The sequence below is a fragment of the Sus scrofa genome, chromosome 12, assembly GCF_054392235.1.
Source record: "Sus scrofa isolate SSC_HxYL_T2T_F1_AM1 chromosome 12, Sscrofa_HxYL_maternal_Yorkshire_Landrace_v2.0, whole genome shotgun sequence".
Lineage (NCBI taxonomy): Eukaryota > Metazoa > Chordata > Mammalia > Artiodactyla > Suidae > Sus > Sus scrofa.
In genome coordinates this window covers 18,679,228-18,698,892 of record NC_139394.1, presented here as the reverse complement: position 1 = coordinate 18,698,892, position 19,665 = coordinate 18,679,228, and the positions used below count along the sequence as shown (strand labels likewise).

Below are 19,665 nucleotides of genomic sequence, written 5' to 3'. Positions count from 1 at the left end.
AAGAGTGAATCTGATCAGGCGCCCCGGGGCCACCCTGACGTGGGGCCTTCGAGCCGGTCACGTGGGCGGGCCTGTTGAAGCAGTTGCTGGGCAACCACAGCTGCTGGGCGTGGTCTACGTCGAGCCGTTTAGGTTTGGGATCCCTAAAGAAAGAATGGAAACCAAGGCCGGGGCTGCTGGGGTGAAGTTCAGGGGGCGGGAGGGTTAGGTATTGTACTTACTCAGTGAGTGGGGAGGGCTCAGGATTGAACAGGAACCGGATCACCTGAGTTCAGTTCCTGGCCAGCCCAGCCTCCTCCTTGGTGTTCCGCTTACTGTGTTGGGGTGGAGGTGGAGGGCTCCGGGCTTGTTGATCTGCTTTCCTGCCCTAGGGCTGTTGATGATGACTTCACCACCTAATCTAGCTCAAAGCACTAAATTCTTTGGAGTTTGAGGTTCAAAGGAGTCTCACAGCAAGTAAATGCCAGAGTCAAGATTAGAACCCATATAGGTGATCTTACGGAACGGGTTAATCAGCCTCAGATACGCGGAGGCTGCAGAAATACAGTGGCAGAACTAAAGAGGTTACCCAAGTACCCAGGGACCTGTGCTCTAGCCCTGGTCTGGACAGAGGGATTTGGGAATGGGGATCATTGAGTCCCCTCTTCTACCACATCTAATTGATTTCCTGTTCAGCCATTGCATCTGGTTTGGGTTGAAAGTATGTTTCTTGTTAAAGACATTTAACAACGGGTACAATTTTATCCCTGGACCTAAGAGTCATTTATAAGGGAGTTCCCATCTAGCTCAGCGGAAACGAATCTGACTAGCGTTCATGAGGACACGGGTTCGATCCCTGGCCTCGCTCGGTGGGTTAAAGGATCTCGCTTTCCTGTGAGCTGTGAGCTGTGTGTAGGTCGCAGACGTGGCTCGGATCTGGCATTGCTGTGGCTGTGGCATAGGCTGGTGGCTACAACTCCTATTCGACCCTTAGCCTGAGAACCTCCATATGATGTGGGTGCAGCCCTAAAAAGACAAAAAAAAAAAAAAAAAAAAAAAAAAAGAAAGAAAAGAAAAATCGAATTCAAATAAAGATGGTTCAAATGAAGGGGGAAAATATATATAAAAGGAATCAGTTATAATAGTTCTGCTTTGGCGTGAGAAGCTCTATCACAACTCACTATGGAATGACCCATGTGGAAGCAGGAAGGGGCTGAATTCTGAATAAATAAATGCCTCCTCAGCCAAATATTTTTAGAGACAGAATAAAAACAAATGAAAAATTAGAAAAAAGAATGAAAAATTGCCATTTGCAACAACACTTAGAGGGTATTATGCTAAGGGATTATAGGATACCACAGGGAATTATAAGTCGGACAAAAATATCGTATGATTTCACTTATATGTGAAGTCTAAAAAAACAAACAAACAAAACAAACATTTATAGACACAGAGAACAAACCGGTGGTTGCCACAGGGGAGGGGAGTAATGGGATAGGCAAAATAGATGAAGGCAGTTAAGAGGCACAAACTTCCAGGAGTAAAATAAGACATAGGAACATAACACAGAATAGGGAATATAGTCAATAATATTGTTGGGAGTTCCCTGGAGGCCTAGTGGTTAAGGATCTGGCATTGTCACTGCTGTGGCTCGAATTGCTGCAGTGGTATGAGTTCAATGCCTGGCCTGGGAACTTCTGCACCCCCCCCCCCAAAAAAAGTAATTAAGTTATTACAATTCTGGGGGGAGTGAGCCCAAAGCATACGGAAGTTCCTGGGCCAGAGATCAGATCTGCACCACAGCAGCAACTCAATCCACAGCAGTGAAAATGCTGGATCCTTAACCTGCTGAGTCAGCAGGGAACTCCCTGTAATAACTTTGAATGATGACAGGTGGTAATTAGAATTATCATGGTGATCATTTCACAATGTATATATCAAATCACTATGTTGTACACCTGAAACTCGTATAACATTGTGTGTCAATTATACTTCAATTAAAAAATACTTTTAGAGGCAGAGAACAAAATTAAGGCAGGGCACTAAATTGAAATTCAAGACACTGTTCTCAGTGACAAGTCTTTTTTTTTTTTTTTTTTGTCTTTTGTCTTTTTTTGTTGTTGTTGTTGTTGTTGCTATTTCTTGGGCCGCTCCCGCGGCATATGGAGGTTCCCAGGCTAGGGGTCCAATCGGAGCTGTAGCTGCCAGCCTACGCCAGAGCCACAGCAACGCGGGATCTGAGCCGCGTCTGCAACCTACATCACAGCTCACGGCAACGCCGGATTGTTAACCCACTGAGCAAGGGCAGGGACCGAACCCGCAACCTCATGGTTCCTAGTCGGATTCGTTAACCACTGCGCCACGACGGGAACTCCACAGTGACAAGTCTTAAGCGAAAACTCACTATGTAATGCCCCTCTGTAAAAGAGAGAACTAGATTTTTAGACTTTTGTCACACTCTCCAAGGTAAGTAACACAATATCCAAAGTGTTTTGGAGTCATTTTGTGGGCTGGCAAAGAATCCAGATGCACACCCCCTACCCCCACCCCTGATATTGACCTTCAGCTGACACTCATTCCCTTTGTCTTCGCAGGCACAGGCCATGGAAAGGAATGACATTATTGACTTTAAGGCTCTGGAGAAAGAGCTGCAGGCTGCCCTCACCGCTGATGAGAAGTACAAACGAGAGAACGCTGCCAAGTTACGGGCAGTGGAACAGAGGGTGGCTTCCTATGAGGAGTTCAGGTTGGCTTAATGCCCTTTTTCTCAGGCGCCCCTGTAATGATTTACAATAGTAGATAAGAGCAGTGCTTTGGAGTCAGACAATTCTGGGCTCCGTCCTGGCCCTGCTCTCTACTACCTGTGTGATCTTGTGGAAGTTATTTTACTAATCTGAGCCTCTACTCCTCATCTGTAAAAGAGAGTAACCATTGCTATGATTAAATGTTATTGCATAGAAGATTCTGAGCACAATGTCTGGCATCTGGGAAGTGCTCAAAGGTTGTCAGCTATTGTTGCTGTTGTTACTATTGGCTTGCCAGCAGGTACAGCCTATATTATGGAAAATCCAGCCATCTCACACCTATAGGCAGCATTGGGTCTTTCCCCTAATCTCCGTCCTTTGCCCACAGGGGTATTGTCCTTGCATCACATCTAAAGCCACTGGAGCGGAAGGACAAGGTAGGAGGGAAGAGGACTGTGCCCTGGAATTGTCACGCTGTTCAGGGAAGGCCCTCCCAGGATGACACCACTGAAATCTCTCCGGTAGGTGGGTCCCAGCATTATCCTCTGCCCTAAATCTCCAATCCTGTCTTCTTTTTCTCTTTTTTTGGCAGCACCCATGGCATATGGAAGTTCCCTGGCCAGGCATAGAATCCAAGCTGCAGCTTCTACCTATGCCACAGCTGCAGCAACACCGGATCCTTTAACCCACTGTGCCATAGCGGGAACTCGAATCCTATCTTCTTACAAAGACATACATTTTTCTCATTTATCTCATTAAGCCAACAGAGGCAGTTTTCTGCCTTCAGTCCCAGAAAGAAAAGTAACTAGTGAGTGGCGAGGCTGAAAGGGGGCAGAACAAGTCAGAAAGGTGGGTTTGGCCGGCCCTTTCAATCAGCCTAGTGGCTTGCACTCCCAGCTCAGATTTGGGTTGCTCTGCCTTGGGTTACATGCTATAGAGTATATGATCCTCTGGCAGTGCTGGGAGGAAGATCCAGCCTGTCAGATTCTGACACCCATCTTGAGTTCCTTTCTCTCCTCCTGAGGTTTCCAATTACCTCCCCCTCTACCCCCCTCTCAGAGTAAACTGACTTATTGTCCTAGAGCCGGGCTATATCCACATTCATCAATAGGAAAATCCTGGTACAACTGAGAATCTCCAATCATAGCCTGGGTTCCTTGGGAGCCTCCCTCCCCCTCCCATCCCCAGTTCCCTCATCTGAAAATGAGACCCACAGGGCCCATAGCCTTGGCAGTGCTCAGAGAGCGGTACCAGAGCTCAGATGAAAACCCGCAGACTCCGCCTCCCTCTTACGGTCACAGAGCAGCTGGAAGAGCTCTGGACTCTCTTTCCTTCCTTTATGATCCAGGAGAAAACGCTCTTCCAGCCTGAGACCTCAGCTGAGTTCTACCGTGATTGGCGGCGATACTTGCTGAACGGGCCAGAGCGCTACGAGGCCCTGCTGCGGCTCGGGGGTCCAAAGCTGGGCCACCTCTTCCGAATGGATGTGGGGTTTGGACTCCTAGGGGAGATGCTGGTGGTGCTAGCTGATCATGTGAGGCCAGCTGACGGGTCAGTGGTGCTGGGGATCCTGCACAGCCTGGCTGGCACCAGGCGCTTCACCTTGAACCTGAGCCTGATGAGCCATACCGAGACAGAGAGCTGCAAAGCCTTGTTTCAGAAGCTGCAGGCCATGAGTGCCCCCAGCCTGGAGGGGCAGGATCTGGGGGAGCAGCCTGGTGGGCTCCGCGAGGAGGAGAGTCTCCTACAAGAGCTGCTAAGGCTGTACCGGGTGGAGTGATGGGACCTGTTACTTTCAGAGGCCCCCCAGTGGTCACTGGAGGCAATTTTTGGTTGTTGCCTTGGGGGTTCTGCAGAACTGTAATGAAAGGACCACACCCAGTTCCCTTGTAGACTGGGAATTTTCACAGCAAAAGCAGGAATTGAGTCTTCCCTTCTCCAGCCTCTGGGGCTCCATGTTCTGACCTGTGTAGATCCACAGGATGGTCAAGGGCCCAAGAAGTTGAAAGAGGTTTGCTTCCCACCCTTAAAGTCTGCCAGGTCACTGGCCCATGACCCTGAGAGATGGGTGTGCGCCCAGCCAAACACTGGCACCCCCAGTTACAGCCTCCGCTCAAAAAAGGAAAAAGCCAAATTGTTAATCTTCCATGGTAAACAAATACTGATCTCCATAGCTCTTTATTTTTATTTTTCCCATAGCGCTTAACAGGAGTATGTGTAACCGAAAACCAATGAATAAACATTTAATAGAGAAAGGATAAAATACTACCTCATATGAGGTAGAGTTATTTTTTCCCAGGGGCCGAGTTCCCGTGTAGGTTGGGCCTGGGAAACTCCCAAGCTTTCAGCTCAGATCCGGCCAGCCTCCCAGGCTTCTTCAGATGTCCAGATGTGCAGGCAAAGTGGTTTCCTTCACGGAGTTCCTGTTGTGGCGCAGCTGAAAGGAACTCGACTAGGAACCATGAGGCTGTGGGTTTGATCCCTGGCATCGTTCAGTGGGCTAAGGATCTGGCATTGCCGTGAGCTGTGGTGTAGGTCACAGACACGGCTCAGGTCCCATGTTGCCATGGCTCTGGCGTAGGCTGAGGCTACAGCTCCAATTGGACCCCTAGCCTGGGAACCTCCATATGCCATGGGTGCAGCGTTAAAATGCAAAAAAAAAAAAAGGTTTCTTTCAACTCCTGAATTAACCAAAGGGAAGACCTTTCTACCAGGTGGGTGGAACAGGGCCTGGAGCAGAGAGGCAGAGATTTCCCTGTCCTGGTGTCTGGGGCCTTGCCTCTCATTCTGACCTCCCCTGACCCATTCTTGAGTGAGTGCTAGTGTTCTAGAAAGGGGAGAGAGGGCCAGGTTCTAGAATGGTTTCCCTCAAGATCATGTCTGGTATGTTCGAAGCGCATCTCCTAGAGCAACTGGGAGTAAATCGCCCGGTCCTCAGCGGCTTCCTCTCCAGATGGCTGCTGTTTTTCCTGGCTGCTTAATCTTCTCCTCACGCTGATGTCTCCTCCCAGAAGTGATTTCTAGAAGCTCCCCAGGCCGTCAGTCATTCTCCCCCCCACCCCCCCACCCCACCCCCACCCCGACCCTTCCCTTGTGCAGGCATGAACCCGGCCCACACCACTGTGCTCCTGTGGGTGTGGGGGAGTCTCCAGGCCTTTGAAATTGTGGAGAAGGAGAACATTTTTCAGAGGACGCCCTGCCCGGCTTTCCTGATGTTCGACAATGCAGCCTACCTGGCCGACATGAGCTTTGAGCTCCCCTGCCACTGCAAGCCCGAGGAGGTGGCTGCGGTCGTCTGGTACTATCAGAAGCACCTGGGTAGCAGCCACACCAAGGTGCTGACGGACTTCGATGGGCGGGTGCTGACCGAGGCGGCGCAGGTGCGCGTGGGCAGCGACATGCTGGTCCGCTTCAGCATCCGCATGTTCAGCCTGCTGGTCTTCCGGGCCCAGCCCGAGGACTCGGGCTTGTATTTCTGCGGCACCCGCAAGGGGGACTACTTTTACGCCTACGACGTGGACATCCAGAGCGGTGAGGGCATGGTGGCCACCTTCAAGGACCAGGGCCAAGAGCCCTTCGCAGACGAGTACCACGGGAGCCTCCGCGTCTTCACCACCTTCTGGGAGTGGACCCCCTGCGACCGCTGCGGGGTGCGCGGGGAGCAGTGGCGCATTGGCCTGTGCTACCTGCAGAGCCCGGACCTCTCCCCTCGCTACCGCCGGACGCTGCCTGACGTGGTGTCCTGTGGCTCCCGGGCCGTGCCGAGGCCGCTTCGGGCCAAGGTCAGCGACCACACCCCCGAGCTGCTGGTGCGGAGCTGCCTGGTGCCCTGCGAGACGACGAAGATCCAGAAGGGCGTGATGGCCATCTTCAACTACGTGTCCAAAGTGGGCAGCCGGCCCTGGCTGCCCCAGGTCCCCATTCAGTTCCACCAGCAGAGGCTGGGCCACGGACTCATCATCTCCTGCCCCGGGGCCCGGCCCGAGCACGCCGTGGCCTGGGACAAGGACCGCCAGTACCTCTACCGCACGCAGTACCTGCGGGGCGTCAACCGGTCCATGAGGGTGTTCATCGACCACGGCAACCATCTCCACATCCGCTTCACTCAGCTGGAAGACCGGGGCATCTACTATTGCTGGCGGCAGGGGGAGCGCATCGCTGGGTTCCGACTGGGCGTGACACAGCGAGGCCGCTACCCCGCCTCCTTCTCCGACCCCGAGACTCGCGCCGCCCTGCGGCTCACCCTGATAGGCTACCTGCTCATCACGGCGGTCTTCGTCACCGTTCACCTCTGTCGTTGCTGCTGTCACTTATTTCGCTGTTGGCCCGACCTCTCCCCCTAGCTCTGGTTGTGCTCAGATACGTTTTGTTAAATGATACCGGGTGCCTCTGGGTGGGCGTCCTGGGCTGGGACATGTGGACAGAGTTGTTAGCTCTAACGGGCTCCCCACTTTCGCAAACCAGTCTGGGTCCGGGTCTGGGAAGTGGGGAAGCCTGAGGCAGGTGGGGGGCGGGGGACTGAGGCCCAGGATGGAAGTAGCCACGGGTCTTCTGACTTCACATTCTGAGAAAAAAGACGAAAACCTAATATTCATCAGCTGTTTGGTGTTGAACGGTGTTTGAGGTGCTTTATTGTCTTGCCTTGGAGGATTGCCAAGTGATTACTGCTTGAATTGGGGGTAGCAGAGAGAGGAAGAGAAAAGTCGGGGTACCTAGTATATACCCTCTTTGCCTTCTTTCCCAGCCTCATCCCAGGATTGGCAGGTAGAAATGGTGGGTTTGGAAATAAGGGTAGAGAGGTTCCCGTCATGGCGCAGGGGAAACGAATCCGACTAGGAACCATGAGGTTGAGGGTTTGATCCCTGGCCTCCCTCAGTGGGGTAAGGACCTGGCATTGCTGTGAGCTGTGGTGTAGGTCAAAGAGGCGGCTCAGATCCCATGTTGCTGTGGCTGTGGTGTAGGCTGGCAGCTACGGCTCCAATTGGACCCCAGCCTGGGAACCTCCATATGCTGTGGGTATGGCCCTTAAAAGCAAAAAAAAAAAAAAAAAAGAAAGAAAGAAAGAAAGAAGGTAGAGACTAGCACAGGGAAATAGATGAGGAAAATGGGGATTAAATTTAGGGCTTTCCTCAGAGACTGCACCCAGGCTGGGGGCCAGGGGTGAGGAGAGGGGTGGGAAACAAAGGCTGGAAGTGGGGAGGGGGCACCAGGGCTGCAGGGCAGAGCAGAGTTGGAGATGGGGTTTGTCATGTGGCGGCTGCTGGGGCCAGGGGTGGTGGTGGTGGTGGGGTCCCAAGATAAGCAAGTTGGGTCTTGTCCAAGGCTACTTCCTGCCCCCCTTCCCCCAGCCCCAGCCTCTGCTGAACAGATCAGAGTCCACTCTGGGGAAGGCCACAGCAGTTGTCTTTATTTACGTCAGTGACTAAAGGCAGCAGGGTGCCCTGAGGTTAGCAGAGTGGGTGGCAGGAGGGAGTGCAGGAGGGCACCCAGTCTTGGAAAGAGGGAGGGGCTCCTACTTCTCCCTCTTTCTGGCCTTAGAGGGGACAGGGGGAGCCTGGAGTGGGCCCTCTTAGCCCCACTTGTGGGCACCGGTCATCTCGGGCCCGTCAGTCTTCCCGCAGACAGCAGAACAGGTGCTCTGGGTCAAAGTGTCTGCCCCAAGCTGGCCTGCCTCCAGGCTGCAGGAATACAAACCAGTGTCTTCACTCTGCCTGGGTCTTGGTTTCTCAAGCTATAAAATAGGATGCTACCTAAAACACAGGGGGGACATTTCGTATTTAACTAACAGGGGACTAGAGGGGCCTTGGCTTAGGGAAGGGCAGTGGTCACTGTGGGGAGCAGAGGGTCAGCCGTGTAGCAAAGGCTTCTCCTGTAGTATGTGCTAGAGTCAGGTGGTGGCAGCTGCAGGGGCTCACAGACCTGGGTGGGCAGGGGTTATGCAACAAGGAAAAGGACAAAGAACCGGGATAAAGTGGGCCCTGCCCCTACAAGCAGCAGTCTCTCTCTCTCCTGTTTCACCATCTTCAAGAGGATGAGTCACTTTCTTGAGTCCCACGACCCAGAGGCCAAGTGCATTTGCTTGCCCACAGCCTCCAACTCTGATGTCAAACATTATCCCAACTGCCTCCCCCCCCCTTCTCTACCTGCCCCCCTCCAGCCTGTATGCGGGGAGTCCTCCTGGGCTTGACCTCTCTGTACCCACGCCTAGGAGCCAGGGCCCCCTCTACTCCCTCCCAGCACCCCTTCCCTCTCCACTTACACTGTAGTTCCCCCAAGTGCTGAGAACCAAGCTCCCGTGTGCCCACTGCATGCCCACATGGCAGCTCAGTGGGGCTGAGACACTTGAACCATCACTCAGGAGCCCCCTCTGTGATCTGGGCAGGCCAGGCATTCTGGTGGCAGGATAGCCCCACCCACCCTCAGACTGGTCAGGGTCAGTCTAGAAGAATAAGCCTCTGGCCAGGGCCTCCTTGCCTGTGGGGACCTCCCCTTCCTGCCTCAGAGTCTCTGTTTTCCTCCAGCAGCCTGAGGAAACTCAAAGGCCCAGTTCCCAGATACCCCCAGACACCTCCGGCTCTGGCAACAGTTGCCATGACAACAGGGATTCAGGAGATGGAGGGTGATTTATTAGGTCTCCCTGCTCTCCCCAACTTCTTTGCTCCCTCTCAGTTCTAACTCAAGCTGCTGGCCAGACCCCTTCAGGCTGCCACCTGGGTTGAGTGTCCTGTTAGAGTTGCTGGGAGTGGGGGTGAGTGCTACCTGGCAGGCTTAATGCTGATGGCGCCTAGAGCAGCAAGCCGGCATAGATGGAGGGGGAAGAGGAGCAGCTGGGGGGGGTGGGAACGCGAGTCTGGGAAAATGAGCTAGCAGGAGGAGTGACTACCCCGACTCCTGCTGCAGGCCCCTCAGAGTGCAGGGCAGGGACTACCCGGTGTGTCCTGCCTCACACCACATCCTTGTGCTCCTGCTTGGACTCCTTAATGACCTGCAGGGGACAGAGAAGGTGCCACAGTTAGAAGCCCATACAGACTCCAGCTCCACCATGGCTAGGCTATGTGACTTTGGGCAAGTCCCCAGCCTCCATTTAAAAGGAGTCGCCATTGTGGCTCAGTGGTTAACGAACCCACAAGCAACCACGAGGATGCAGGTTCGATCCCTGGCCTATCTCAGTGGGTTAAGGATCTGGCGTTGCCATGAGCCGTGTAGGTTGCAGACGCAGCTTGGATCCCATGTTGCTATGGCTGTGGGGTAGGCTGGTGGCTGTAGCACCAATTCAACCCCTAGCCTAGGAACCTCCATATGCCGAGGGTGTGGCCCTAAAAGGACAAAAAAATAAAAATGTTTTTTTTTTTGCCTGGCCCATGGCATGTGGAAATTCCTGGGCCAGGGATCGAACCCATGCCACAGCAGTGACCTGAGCCACTACAATGCCAGCACTGGATCCTTAACCCTCTGTACCATAAGGGAACTCCTTGGGGCCACAGGAACACCCCTGTGCAGGAGTCAGAGGGGCAATGAGGTAACACCAGTGAGTCTCTAGCACTGTGCTTGGCACGTGGTGAGGTGCTGTGAGATTAGCTACTGCTGTTGCTGGTGTGATGGGGAGGGAGTTGTGTCCAATCCCCTCTTCCCATTCTTCTGGCAGGTTCCTTTCCCCAAGCAGGAAGTTGAAAATTGGGAGTGAAATCTGCTAACTTTAATTTTCTTTCTCTCCCTACCCCCAAGCCTGGCATGGGGGCACCTGGGTCTGAGGGTGAGAAAGGGAGAAAGCCAGAGTTGGGACCCCACCCGGTGACCTCGGCACCCAGGCTCCCTTTCGAACTTCCAGTGGAGGACCTGGGGAATTGAATTACATGCAGGTTCCTTCCCCTCTTCCAGAGCCTCCCCGGGGAGCCGCTGTGAGTTATTGAGCACCTATGTGCCAGTCCAGGCTTTCTTCCAGAGCCTGCTGGGGCCAGAATCTCGGGTCTGCCCTCCTCACCTCTCCATCCCGCATCTCCACGGTCTTCACCACAATGTTCCTTTTGAGGTGGCCTTCTGACACGGACTTGGTGTCCAGGCTGGTTTCTGCAGGCGTGAGGAAAGGAGGTCTCCATGGGCTCTCAGGGCACTAGACATCCTCCCCCACCTCTGTTTCCCCATGAAACCCCCAACCATGAGTGCAAAAGCCTATCCAACCAGGCAGAGAGGGCCTGGGCATTTCCAAAGGGGCTGGCAATCTCCTAAGCCCCCACTGTGACATGCACGTACTGGCTGCTCTGTCCAGTGCCCTGTTCCATCCCTGGCCTGGCTGCATTTCAGCCCCTCTGTAAGCCCTTGCCTGGCCTGTGCCTGCCTGTCAACCTAGCGCTGTGCCAAGGAAGGAGCACGTGGGGCTTAAAGTCAGGCGGGCCAGGGCTCAAGTTTCAGCTCAGCCACATGACTGTGGGCAAGTTAGTTTACCTCTTTCAGCCTCAGTTTCCGCATCTGCAAAATGGGGATACTGGTTTCTACTTCTCTAGATGAGACTGAGGAGTCAGTTAACAACAGGCACACATCAGGGCTTGATACACATGGGTCCCTTTCTTGTCCCTCTTTCCCCTTTCCTACTTCTCTCTGCCATTTCTCTGGGCCCTAGTGACCCTTTTCTGTCTGGCTTTTGACAGTTACTGCCTCTACCTGGTCTAGCTGGTTAACCCTTCTGATGTTGAACTAAGCCCTGGGACATGCATAGCTAGTGTTTGTAAATTTCTTGCCCAGAAGGAAAAAGACTTTTCTTTCCTTAGCTAAGAATCATTTGAAGGCCACATACAAGGAAGAAGTAATTTAGTTTTTACCCCCTTCAATGAGAAAAATATAACATGTCACATTCACTAATATTTAAAATTAAGAGCAGGGAGAAATTCCCGTTGTGGCTCAGCAGTAACGAATCCGACTAGGATACATGAGGTTGTGGGTTTGATCTCTGGCCTCGATCAGTGGGTTAAGGATCTGGCGTTGCTGTGAGCTGTGGTGTAGGTCGCAGACTCGACTCCAATCATGCATTGCTGTGGCTGTGGCATAGGCTGGCAGCTGTAGCACCAATTTGACCCCTAGCCTGGGAACTTCTCTATGCCATGGATGCAGGCCTAAAAGCAAAAATAAAATTAAATTAAATTAAGAGCAGGGAACATAAAGCTTTATTCACTCCAAGAGCAGCAGTCCAGGGAGAAATAATCCTTTGGGCTGAATCAGCACTGAGCTGAACAACCAAGCCTTAGGGACAGACGCATTCAAGCAGAGAGCCTGGCGACTGGGCACAGCGAGACTCTAGGGGCCCTCCCAGTGATGGGGAAGAGGTGAGGGAGAGGCCAGCATTTGCTCAGAGGCCCCAGAACATCTCATCTGAGCATCCGAGGACTTACCACCTTGAACAGGGGGCAGCTCTGCTACTTTAACCTGCATTTACCCTGTGCCGGGTCCTGGGCTGGGCGCTGAGGTTGCTGGGAAAAATGACACAGGCTTGGCCCTTTAGGGAAACCTGGGAGGAAGGAGCCCATGAGGATGGGAAGTGGACTGGGTGAAGCTCGCTCCCTGTCAAGCTGAGAAAAGCACCGTGTCTGAGAGGGAGGCAGCTAACCGAGAGCCGGCGGGGCTCCATTTACAATCTGGTGAGCCTGTATTGGTATAACTCGTATTGTGAGGCTTTTGAGATGTCTTGTGACCTTGTGACCTTCCCCTTCTTTGGTGCTTTTGCCCCCTGTAGTGACAAGCAGTTAAAAACAAACAAACAAAAAAACACATCAAACACTTGGATGGGCAGAGCTTGCTCAGGGACCTGCAGACAGGACAGAGGTTGAGACCCTCACCCAGTTCTGCAATAGAATGGGGAGCGGGGATGGGAGGGCGCTGGACACAGGGCAGAGCAGGACAGGAGTGGCTGCAAGCCCCCTCTGCAATGCCCTGGGGTGATATGATCTGGCTAGAAGCTCTGCAGTGAATCATGAAGGCCCCTGAAGAGAGCTCCAGACCCCTTTGCCCCAGTCCTCGGCCCCAGGCCAGAACAGCAACCCACAGGCCTGGGGGAGGGGGCAGGAATCCACCACTCTGCCCGCAAGGCCCTGCTCTACTGACCTCGGATCTGCAGATTGGAGAAGGTCTGCACAGGAATGGTGATGCTGAAAGACAGCAGAGGGAGGGGGGTGACCAGGCTGCTTGAAGACATCCCCAGGCCACGTCCTGGTCCGGGGTTATGGCAGCTTCGGGGCTCTTTTCCTTGCTAGGAAAGGTCGACCCCATTTCTTAGCTTCCCCAGCAGCCAACAAACTCCCTGGAGTAGCTTCAAGAGCCTGCAAGGGACTTGAGTGTTATCTGCGCAGAGAACATCTCTATTCAAAAGAGTGGAGGCTGGGGGGATGGCAGGGCGGGGGTGGGGCGAAGAGTGGCAAAGAGAGTTCCCAGGAGGCGGAAGAGATTGGTCAGGGGAAAAGAAGTCCAGTCTTTGTTGGGAGGGAAGGGAGTGAGCCTCTTACTTTGGAAGGTCACCCAAGTCCTTATCCTCGGACCTAATCAACATGGGTTGAATCAAATCCATTCATCCATTCATTCATCAGACATTTCTCGAATACCAACTGTGTGTTTGGCAAGCACTGTGCTGGGCACTGGGATAGGAGGGGGCTGGACACGAAGCTGAATAAGACAGTCCCTGAAGGGAGCGAGGCCGCACAGAGGGCCGCTGGTCAGAGCTCACCGGTTCTCCTCGCCCTCCAGCAGCTTCCTGTAGGTGGCGATCTCGATGTCCAGGGCCAGCTTAACGTTGAGCAGCTCCTGGTACTCCTGCAGGTGGCGGGCCATCTCGTCCTTGAGGCTCTGCCCCTCCTCCTCCAGCCGGGTCAGCGCCTCCTGGTAACTCGCTGCCTCCCGCGCGTGGCGCTCCTCCTGCTCCCGCATCTGCCTCTCCAGGGACTCGTTCTGTGGGTGGAACCGGCAGGTCCCTCGAGGCCCCGCCCCCGCCCCAGTAACTTTTCAGAGCTCCGCCCTCAGCCCTGGCCCCGCCCCCTGGCCCTTCTCCAGCATCTCGTAGGGCTGCAGGTCCCCTCCTCGGGTTCCCCGACCCCTTTTCCCCACCTTCGGCCCTGCGGGCTCTCACCGTGCCGCGCAGGGACTCCACGTCGCAGGTCAAGGCCTGCAGCTGGCGCCGGTAGTCGTTGGCCTCGTGCTTGGCCTGGCGGAGCAGCTCCGCGTTGCGGGCCGCGGCGTCTGTTAGGTCCGCAAACTAGGTGGGGAGAGGACCTTATGCTGAGGGCCGGGCTGGGGCCGCTTATCGCCCGAGCTACGTGGGCCGCTGGGGAGGCACGGTGTCTGGGAGATCACGGAGATGGGCGGGACCCCAGGTCGTTGTCCAGCTCACCCCAGATCATTGGCCCTGGGTGGGATTATTCGCAGGGACTGTGGCCAGAGGACAGGCTACACCTCCAGCACCTAGCAGCAGGGCCCGATCAGGCAATACATGAATGAACAGTGTTTGTCCCAGAATCCAGACTCTCCAGGGCTGGCAACTCCATCCGCGGACTGAACTCTCTCCTCTCCCACCGTAGACAGTGTGTTCTGATGAGCAGAGCCCTGGGTTCTAATAGCCTTTTTCCCTCCCAGCTTGCAATGAAGCCCTCACAGCTCCATCAGACCTCGACCTGCTCAGAACCATCCCTGGCTTCTGCCACTTACACTCCTCAGCTCCAGGGGCTGGGCCAGGATCTCAGCACCCCCGCCTCTCTGTGCTTTTCGGCCTCTGCTCAGGCTCTGACCCGCACTCTGTCCTTCCCTCTTCTCTTTATGTTCCTGGTCTGCCGGTGCTGCCTGGCCCCAGCGCCTTCCCTTCTATGATTTCCTTCCTGTGCCTAAATTGGGCATAAACTCGGTCCTGCTCTGTTCTCCATAGACATCACATTTGGGTGACGTCATATCTCTCTGGTCACACATGTCCCTGTATCCCAGGCAGTGCCTGGCGTGCAATAGATGCTCAGTAACCCAGGACACAGTGCAGGCACCAAGAATACAGCCTTCCAAGTGATATAGCTTGGAAATTCACCTCTATTCCTTAGGAGCTGTGTGACTTTTTTTTTTTTTTTTTGTCTTTTTGCCTTTTCTAGGGCTGCTTTTTGCTGCATATGGAGGCTCCCAGGCTAGGGGTCTAATCGGAGCTGTAGCCAGAGCCACAGCAACGTGGGATCCAGTCTGCATCTGCGACCTACACCACAGCTCACAACAATGCCGGATCCTTAACCCGATGAACAAGGCCAGGGATCGAACCCGCAACCTCATGGTTCCTAGTCGGATTCATGAACCACTGAGCCATGAGGGGAACTCCAGGAGCTGTGTGACTTTGGGTGAATTAGTTAACCTCTCTGGATTTCAGTTCTCTGATCTAACAGAGATTGTCTTACTGTCTTACTTCATGGTAAGATAACCCGTGCAAAGCACAGGGCCTAATACACAACAGTGCTGACTGATAGTAACAGAAATACCACTTCTCCTGCTACTACGCGCTTCCTGGAAGTAACAGTGCCTGTGTAACCCTAGGCAGGTCACCACGCTTCTCTGGTGAAGGTCAGTCATTCAGAGGATCCTCTCCTGGCTTCCTCCACCCTCCTTCCCCAGCTCTTTTGCAGGGAGCCAGGAGGGCCGCCTGGGAGGCAGGCTGGCCCCAAGGCAGGGCTACCTTGGACCGGTACCACTCCTCTGCCTCCTGCATGTTGCTGGTTGCCACAGCCTCATATTGCGTGCGAATCTCTCTCAGGGCCGCTGTGAGGTCGGGCTTGGTCACGTCCATTTCCACGTGGACCTGCTGCTGTGCCAGCTGCTCCTGGAGTTCCCGCACCTCCTGGCCAGGGAGAAAGAAAGGATGCCAGGGCTCAGGGACCAGGCTGTCACTGGAGTGTCCCTACGGCCTCATGCTCTCTTCTGCTGCCCTCAGACACGGATGTTGGCTCAGGGAGATGGGGCACGCCTAGTCAGAGGAAGTGGCATGACCCAGGCTAGGGGCAGTTTGGGGTAGTTAACGTGCTCCTCTCAGGCCCGGAAGACAGTGAGTCTGTGATCCCCTGGGAGAGTGACCGAGTCCCTGTGGAATGGGTGTGCCTATGGGTTCCCAGGTTCCATAAAGTCACAGATTCTGAAGCCATAATCTGAAGTCAGAGCTTAGTGGTCTTTTTTTTTTTTTTTTTTTTCACGTGAGTGGCTGTCATGTGAATGGAGACAGGCGGCAGAGGGGCTGGAGTCAGAGACTAACTGGGTGACACTGGCACGTTCTTTAACCTCTCTGGGCGTCAGTGTCTTCTGTGAAAAGGAGACAACACTGGGAGAGTTCCTGTCTCACAGGACGGCCCTGAAGAAAAGCGGGAGGCAACTCGGCCCATTGCAGTTCTCAGTAAGTGGAGTCTGTGTCTGTGTGCATTTTACCAGGGGCCGGGGGCTGGGCCGGGGGTCTCTTATCTCTATCTTTGTTTCCCTCAGTCTCTCTCTGTCTTCTCTCTCTCTCTCTTTCATTTTCTTCCTCTGTCAATCTCCCTCTCTTTCTATTGTTTTTAGGGCCACACTCGAGGCATATGGAAGTTCCCAGGCTAGGGGTCAAATTGGAGCTGCAGTTGTGGTCTACACCACAGCCACAGCAAGGCCAGATCCGAGCTGCATCTATGAACTACACCGCAGCTCGCAGCGACGCCGGATCCTTAACCTACTGAGCGAGGCCAGGCATAGAACTGGCATCCTCATGGACACTGTGCCAGATTTTAACCCGCTGAGCCACACAGGACCTCCTCTGTCTCTTTCTGTCTCTGAATATCTCTGTCTCAATCTCTCTGTTTCTCTGTCTCTTTCCCTCAGTTCCCCTCTCTGTGTGGGCCTTTCCTCCCTCTGTCCTGGCCTTACCTCGTCATGGATCTTCCTCAAGAACCTGATTTCCTCCTCCAAAGACTCGATCTTCCTCTCCAGATCCAGCCGGGCCAGGGTGGCTTCATCCGCCTCCTGGAGTAGGGTGGGGGACAAGGGGCTGCTCTGACTCCAGACTCCTCCTCTCCCCTTCCTGGTTTCGTCTGATCCCTCCTTTGCTCCGGAGGCCTGGGCTTGGGGGCTCTGGTTGGGTGGGCTGCCATCAACACTCTCCCCCTCCCTGGTCCCTCCCTTCCATCACCCTGACCTGTCGATAGGTGGCCAGGTTGTTCTCAGCCTCCAGCCTCAGGTTGGTTTCATCCTGGAGCCTGGGGGAAGGGGACACATTCCTGGGTCCAGGTTCTTCTGAAGACTCTTGGACCCCTGCCCAGAGTCTCCTTAGAGGTGGCTTCCAGAGGGATCCTCTGCCTCCCCCTCCTACTCCCAGGACCAGTGGAGTGGCAGAGGGAGTGGGTGAGGGGGGCAGAATGATCCTAGGCAGAGTCTTGGCCAGGAGGCTGAGCAGACAAAGGCCTTGGCTTGAACTCATTACCAAGGTGCTTATCAGGGTTGGTGCACCTGTTCCTGCTTACACAGGTGCTTCCACCAATGTACAATCACTGCTGCGCACGCACACACACACACACACACACACACACACACACACCCTCCAGCACTTGAGGGCACACACGCATCCCCTGCAAGTTTGGCTAGCACCATGGCCCTGGGGTTTCCTCTGACTTTTAGAAATGGGTTTTATTAAGGTCTCCACTTCACAGCTGTGCAAGCTGAAGTGTCCTTCTAGGGTCATAAGCTGGTGACAGGCAGAGCTGCCTGTGTTCTGAAGCCAGGCCTGCCTGCTCTTTCCCCTATTTCCTTTACCCTCGAGCCCAGTCCTCCTGGTGCACCCCAAATCTCCTTCCAGCTCCTCCTTTAGACAGATCTGGGCTCACATTCACACAGCATGCCCCCCGTCCACCGTCACAAGGCCCTACAGTGAAAGAAAGGCAGAGACTCCTGCCTGCTGGGGTCTCTGACTGTCCCGCACAGCTTTCCTCAGCAGGGAAGCTCTGGGAATACCCCGGCTCCCTGGAGGAAGGTCTTTGGGAACCAGACGCCTGAGACTCTGGGCCTCCTTTCCTCTAGACCCTCCATCACCTTGGGGAGCAAGGAGAGCCCTCCCCTCCCAGAGGTGGGAAACCGGGGGGCAGAGAGGCAGAGCCCCTGCCTGAGACCCTGCAGGTCTGCCTGCCTGCAGGTGCTCCCCCTCGGGAGCTCAGTCCTCCCTGATCACGAGGCCCCCTCCTCAGCCCCTCTCCACGGCCCCCTCCTCACTTCTGCCTCAGGGTGCCCAGGTCCTGCGCCAGGTTGTCCCTCTCCACCTCGAGCCGGGCGCCGTTGGCGGTGAGTTGGTCGAGCCGCAGCCGCAGCTCTCGCAGCTCGGCCTGGTAGACGTCGGCCAGCTTGGTGGGCTCCTTGGCCCGCAGCTGGTTCAGCTCGGCAGCCAGCGCCTTGTTCTGCTGCTCTAGGAAGCGCACTTTCTCGATGTAGCTGGCGAAGCGGTCGTTGAGTTCCATCATCTCTGCCCGCTCACTGGCCCGGGTCTCCTTGAAGCCAGTGTTGAGGGCCCCGGCCAGGGAGAAGTCCACCCGGGCCGGGAGTGGAGGCGGCATTCGAGCCAGGGACAGGCGGGGGCCAGGACCCAGGCGGCGGCCGCCCCCCACCGTTTCCAAGGAGGAGACATAGGAGCGGCGAGCCGCTGAGGTGACCCGTCTCCTCTCCATCCTGGCCTGGCTCTGCTGCCCCTGGGGATGTGCAGGCTTTATGGAGGAGTGGGCCGGCCTGGCACGGCCCAGGCTGCCCCTGGCAACACCCCCCTGGCATAGCCTGAGGGGGTGGGGCTGGGCTGCAGCCCAGCCGTTAGGAGAGCGCCTCTCACCCCATCGGGGTCACTGCCCAGAGGCAGGCCTGGCTGCAGACAGAGGAACCAGTGGGCAGTTCGTGGGGCTGATGCTGGGTCTGGGGACCTGATCCCTGGGCAAGGAGACCTCTTCTCTGTGATGTGGGTCAGGGAAGGGCTGGACCTGATGACCTCTGACCTGTCTTCTAACTTTTTTTTTTCTTTTGTCTTTTTAGGGCTGCACCCATAGCATATGGAAGTTCCCAAGGCTAGGGGTTGAATCAGAGCTGCAGCTGCCGGCCTACACCGCAGTGCACGGCAACGCCGGATCCTTAACCCACGGAGTTAGGCTAGAGGTCAAACCCACGTCCTCGTGGATTCTAGTTGGGGTTCATAATCTGCTGAGCTACAGCAGAAAGTCCCCTGTCTTCTAACTCTTAGACCCCATACCCCAGGCCTTTCCTCGCTCTGTATTCTCCTTCCAGTGCTCGCTAGATGCTGGGAATTTGAAGAACAAACCTGTTCCCTACCCTCAAGGAACAGCCTGGGTTGTGGGTTTTGCCAGCCTCATTCTCAATGGCCCCCTGGAGCCCTCCCCTCGGAACCCAGTCGTCTGCATTCCCACCTTCCCCATCCCCCGCCTGGAGCTGTGGGGCCGTGGGCTGGAATCCCAATCAGCCCTTTGTCCAGAGGGTCAATGGAGGCCTCTGTCCAGCAGTGTGGGGACAACGGAAGGAACGTGCGCCCCCTGATAGGGCAAGGGGATCAGGCGCTGACTCTCTGGTCTTCTCCCTATGACGCTCTCAGTCTCATTAGGCTCATGCCGCCGCTGTCCTGGCTCAGCCTCCCTGCACCTCCACCCCCAGAGGCAGGCCTTGACAGCTCCACAAAGCAGTTATGAATGAGCTGGCTGTCCCACCTCCCATCTCTGTTCCTGTGACACGCTGTTTCCCTGGCCACCCCCTCACCTCGCTCACACGCTAGAGATTTATCTCCTTTAAGTTCCCACGCATCAGGTTGAGAAGCTGGGAAAGCCCTCTGGAGATGGATGGGTTTGGGAACTTAGGAGCCGGTGGGTCTAAACTGGGAGCCAGGAACCTGGACCCTGCTGCCCCTCAAGATTTCAGATCCATCCACCCCTTCTATCTGGTTGCCCAG

General features: G+C 55.0%; 3 protein-coding genes across 8 annotated transcripts; 2 read left to right on the top strand and 1 right to left on the bottom strand.

The window, feature by feature from the left end:
• The first annotated feature begins 1 nt into the window (after position 1).
• CCDC103 (coiled-coil domain containing 103) lies at positions 2-7,341 on the top strand. Of its 2 annotated transcripts, none has more exons than XM_003131330.5 (4): positions 2-181; positions 2,574-2,725; positions 3,112-3,244; positions 4,072-7,341. In XM_003131330.5, the coding sequence occupies exons 1-4, from the start codon at positions 155-157 to the stop codon at positions 4,501-4,503; spliced, it is 744 nt and encodes a 247-aa protein (XP_003131378.2). In that variant the 5' UTR covers positions 2-154; the 3' UTR covers positions 4,504-7,341. The 2 variants fall into 2 exon arrangements, with proteins under 2 accessions (XP_003131378.2, XP_084840566.1); XM_084984440.1 differs by having other exon boundaries at positions 97-700.
• FAM187A (family with sequence similarity 187 member A) lies at positions 5,825-7,341 on the top strand. The gene has a single exon (XM_005668744.4). It carries the CDS (start codon positions 5,825-5,827, stop codon positions 7,064-7,066), a length of 1,242 nt encoding a protein of 413 aa, XP_005668801.1. The 3' UTR covers positions 7,067-7,341.
• Positions 7,342-8,103: 762 nt separating this feature from the next.
• Positions 8,104-18,405, bottom strand: GFAP (glial fibrillary acidic protein). 5 transcript variants are annotated; one of them, XM_005668709.4, is made up of 10 exons: positions 17,943-18,405; positions 16,876-16,936; positions 16,608-16,703; positions 15,400-15,561; positions 13,831-13,956; positions 13,432-13,652; positions 12,816-12,859; positions 12,322-12,441; positions 10,705-10,790; positions 8,106-9,708 (listed from the first exon to the last, which is right to left on the bottom strand). In XM_005668709.4, exons 1-10 carry the CDS (start codon positions 18,389-18,391, stop codon positions 9,667-9,669), a joined length of 1,407 nt encoding a protein of 468 aa, XP_005668766.2. In that variant the 5' UTR covers positions 18,392-18,405; the 3' UTR covers positions 8,106-9,666.
• Between the last annotated feature and the right edge of the window lie 1,260 nt (positions 18,406-19,665).

Excerpts from the sequence above, each read along its gene's own strand:
- CCDC103 (XM_084984440.1), top strand. The coding sequence starts at position 623 with ATGGGGATCATTGAGTCCCCTCTTCTACCACATCTAATTGATTTCCTG. Across the intron at positions 701-2,573 it reads GCATCTGGTTTGGGTTGAAA|GCACAGGCCATGGAAAGGAA; the intron begins GTATGTTTCTTG and ends TTGTCTTCGCAG. Across the intron at positions 3,245-4,071 it reads ACACCACTGAAATCTCTCCG|GAGAAAACGCTCTTCCAGCC; the intron begins GTAGGTGGGTCC and ends TTTATGATCCAG.
- GFAP (XM_005668709.4), bottom strand. The coding sequence starts at position 18,391 with ATGGAGAGGAGACGGGTCACCTCAGCGGCTCGCCGCTCCTATGTCTCC. Across the intron at positions 15,562-16,607 it reads TGAGGAAGATCCATGACGAG|GAGGTGCGGGAACTCCAGGA; the intron begins GTAAGGCCAGGA and ends CTCCCTGGCCAG. Across the intron at positions 12,442-12,815 it reads CTCCAATCTGCAGATCCGAG|GGGGCAAAAGCACCAAAGAA; the intron begins GTCAGTAGAGCA and ends TTGTCACTACAG.
- FAM187A (XM_005668744.4), top strand. The coding sequence starts at position 5,825 with ATGAACCCGGCCCACACCACTGTGCTCCTGTGGGTGTGGGGGAGTCTC.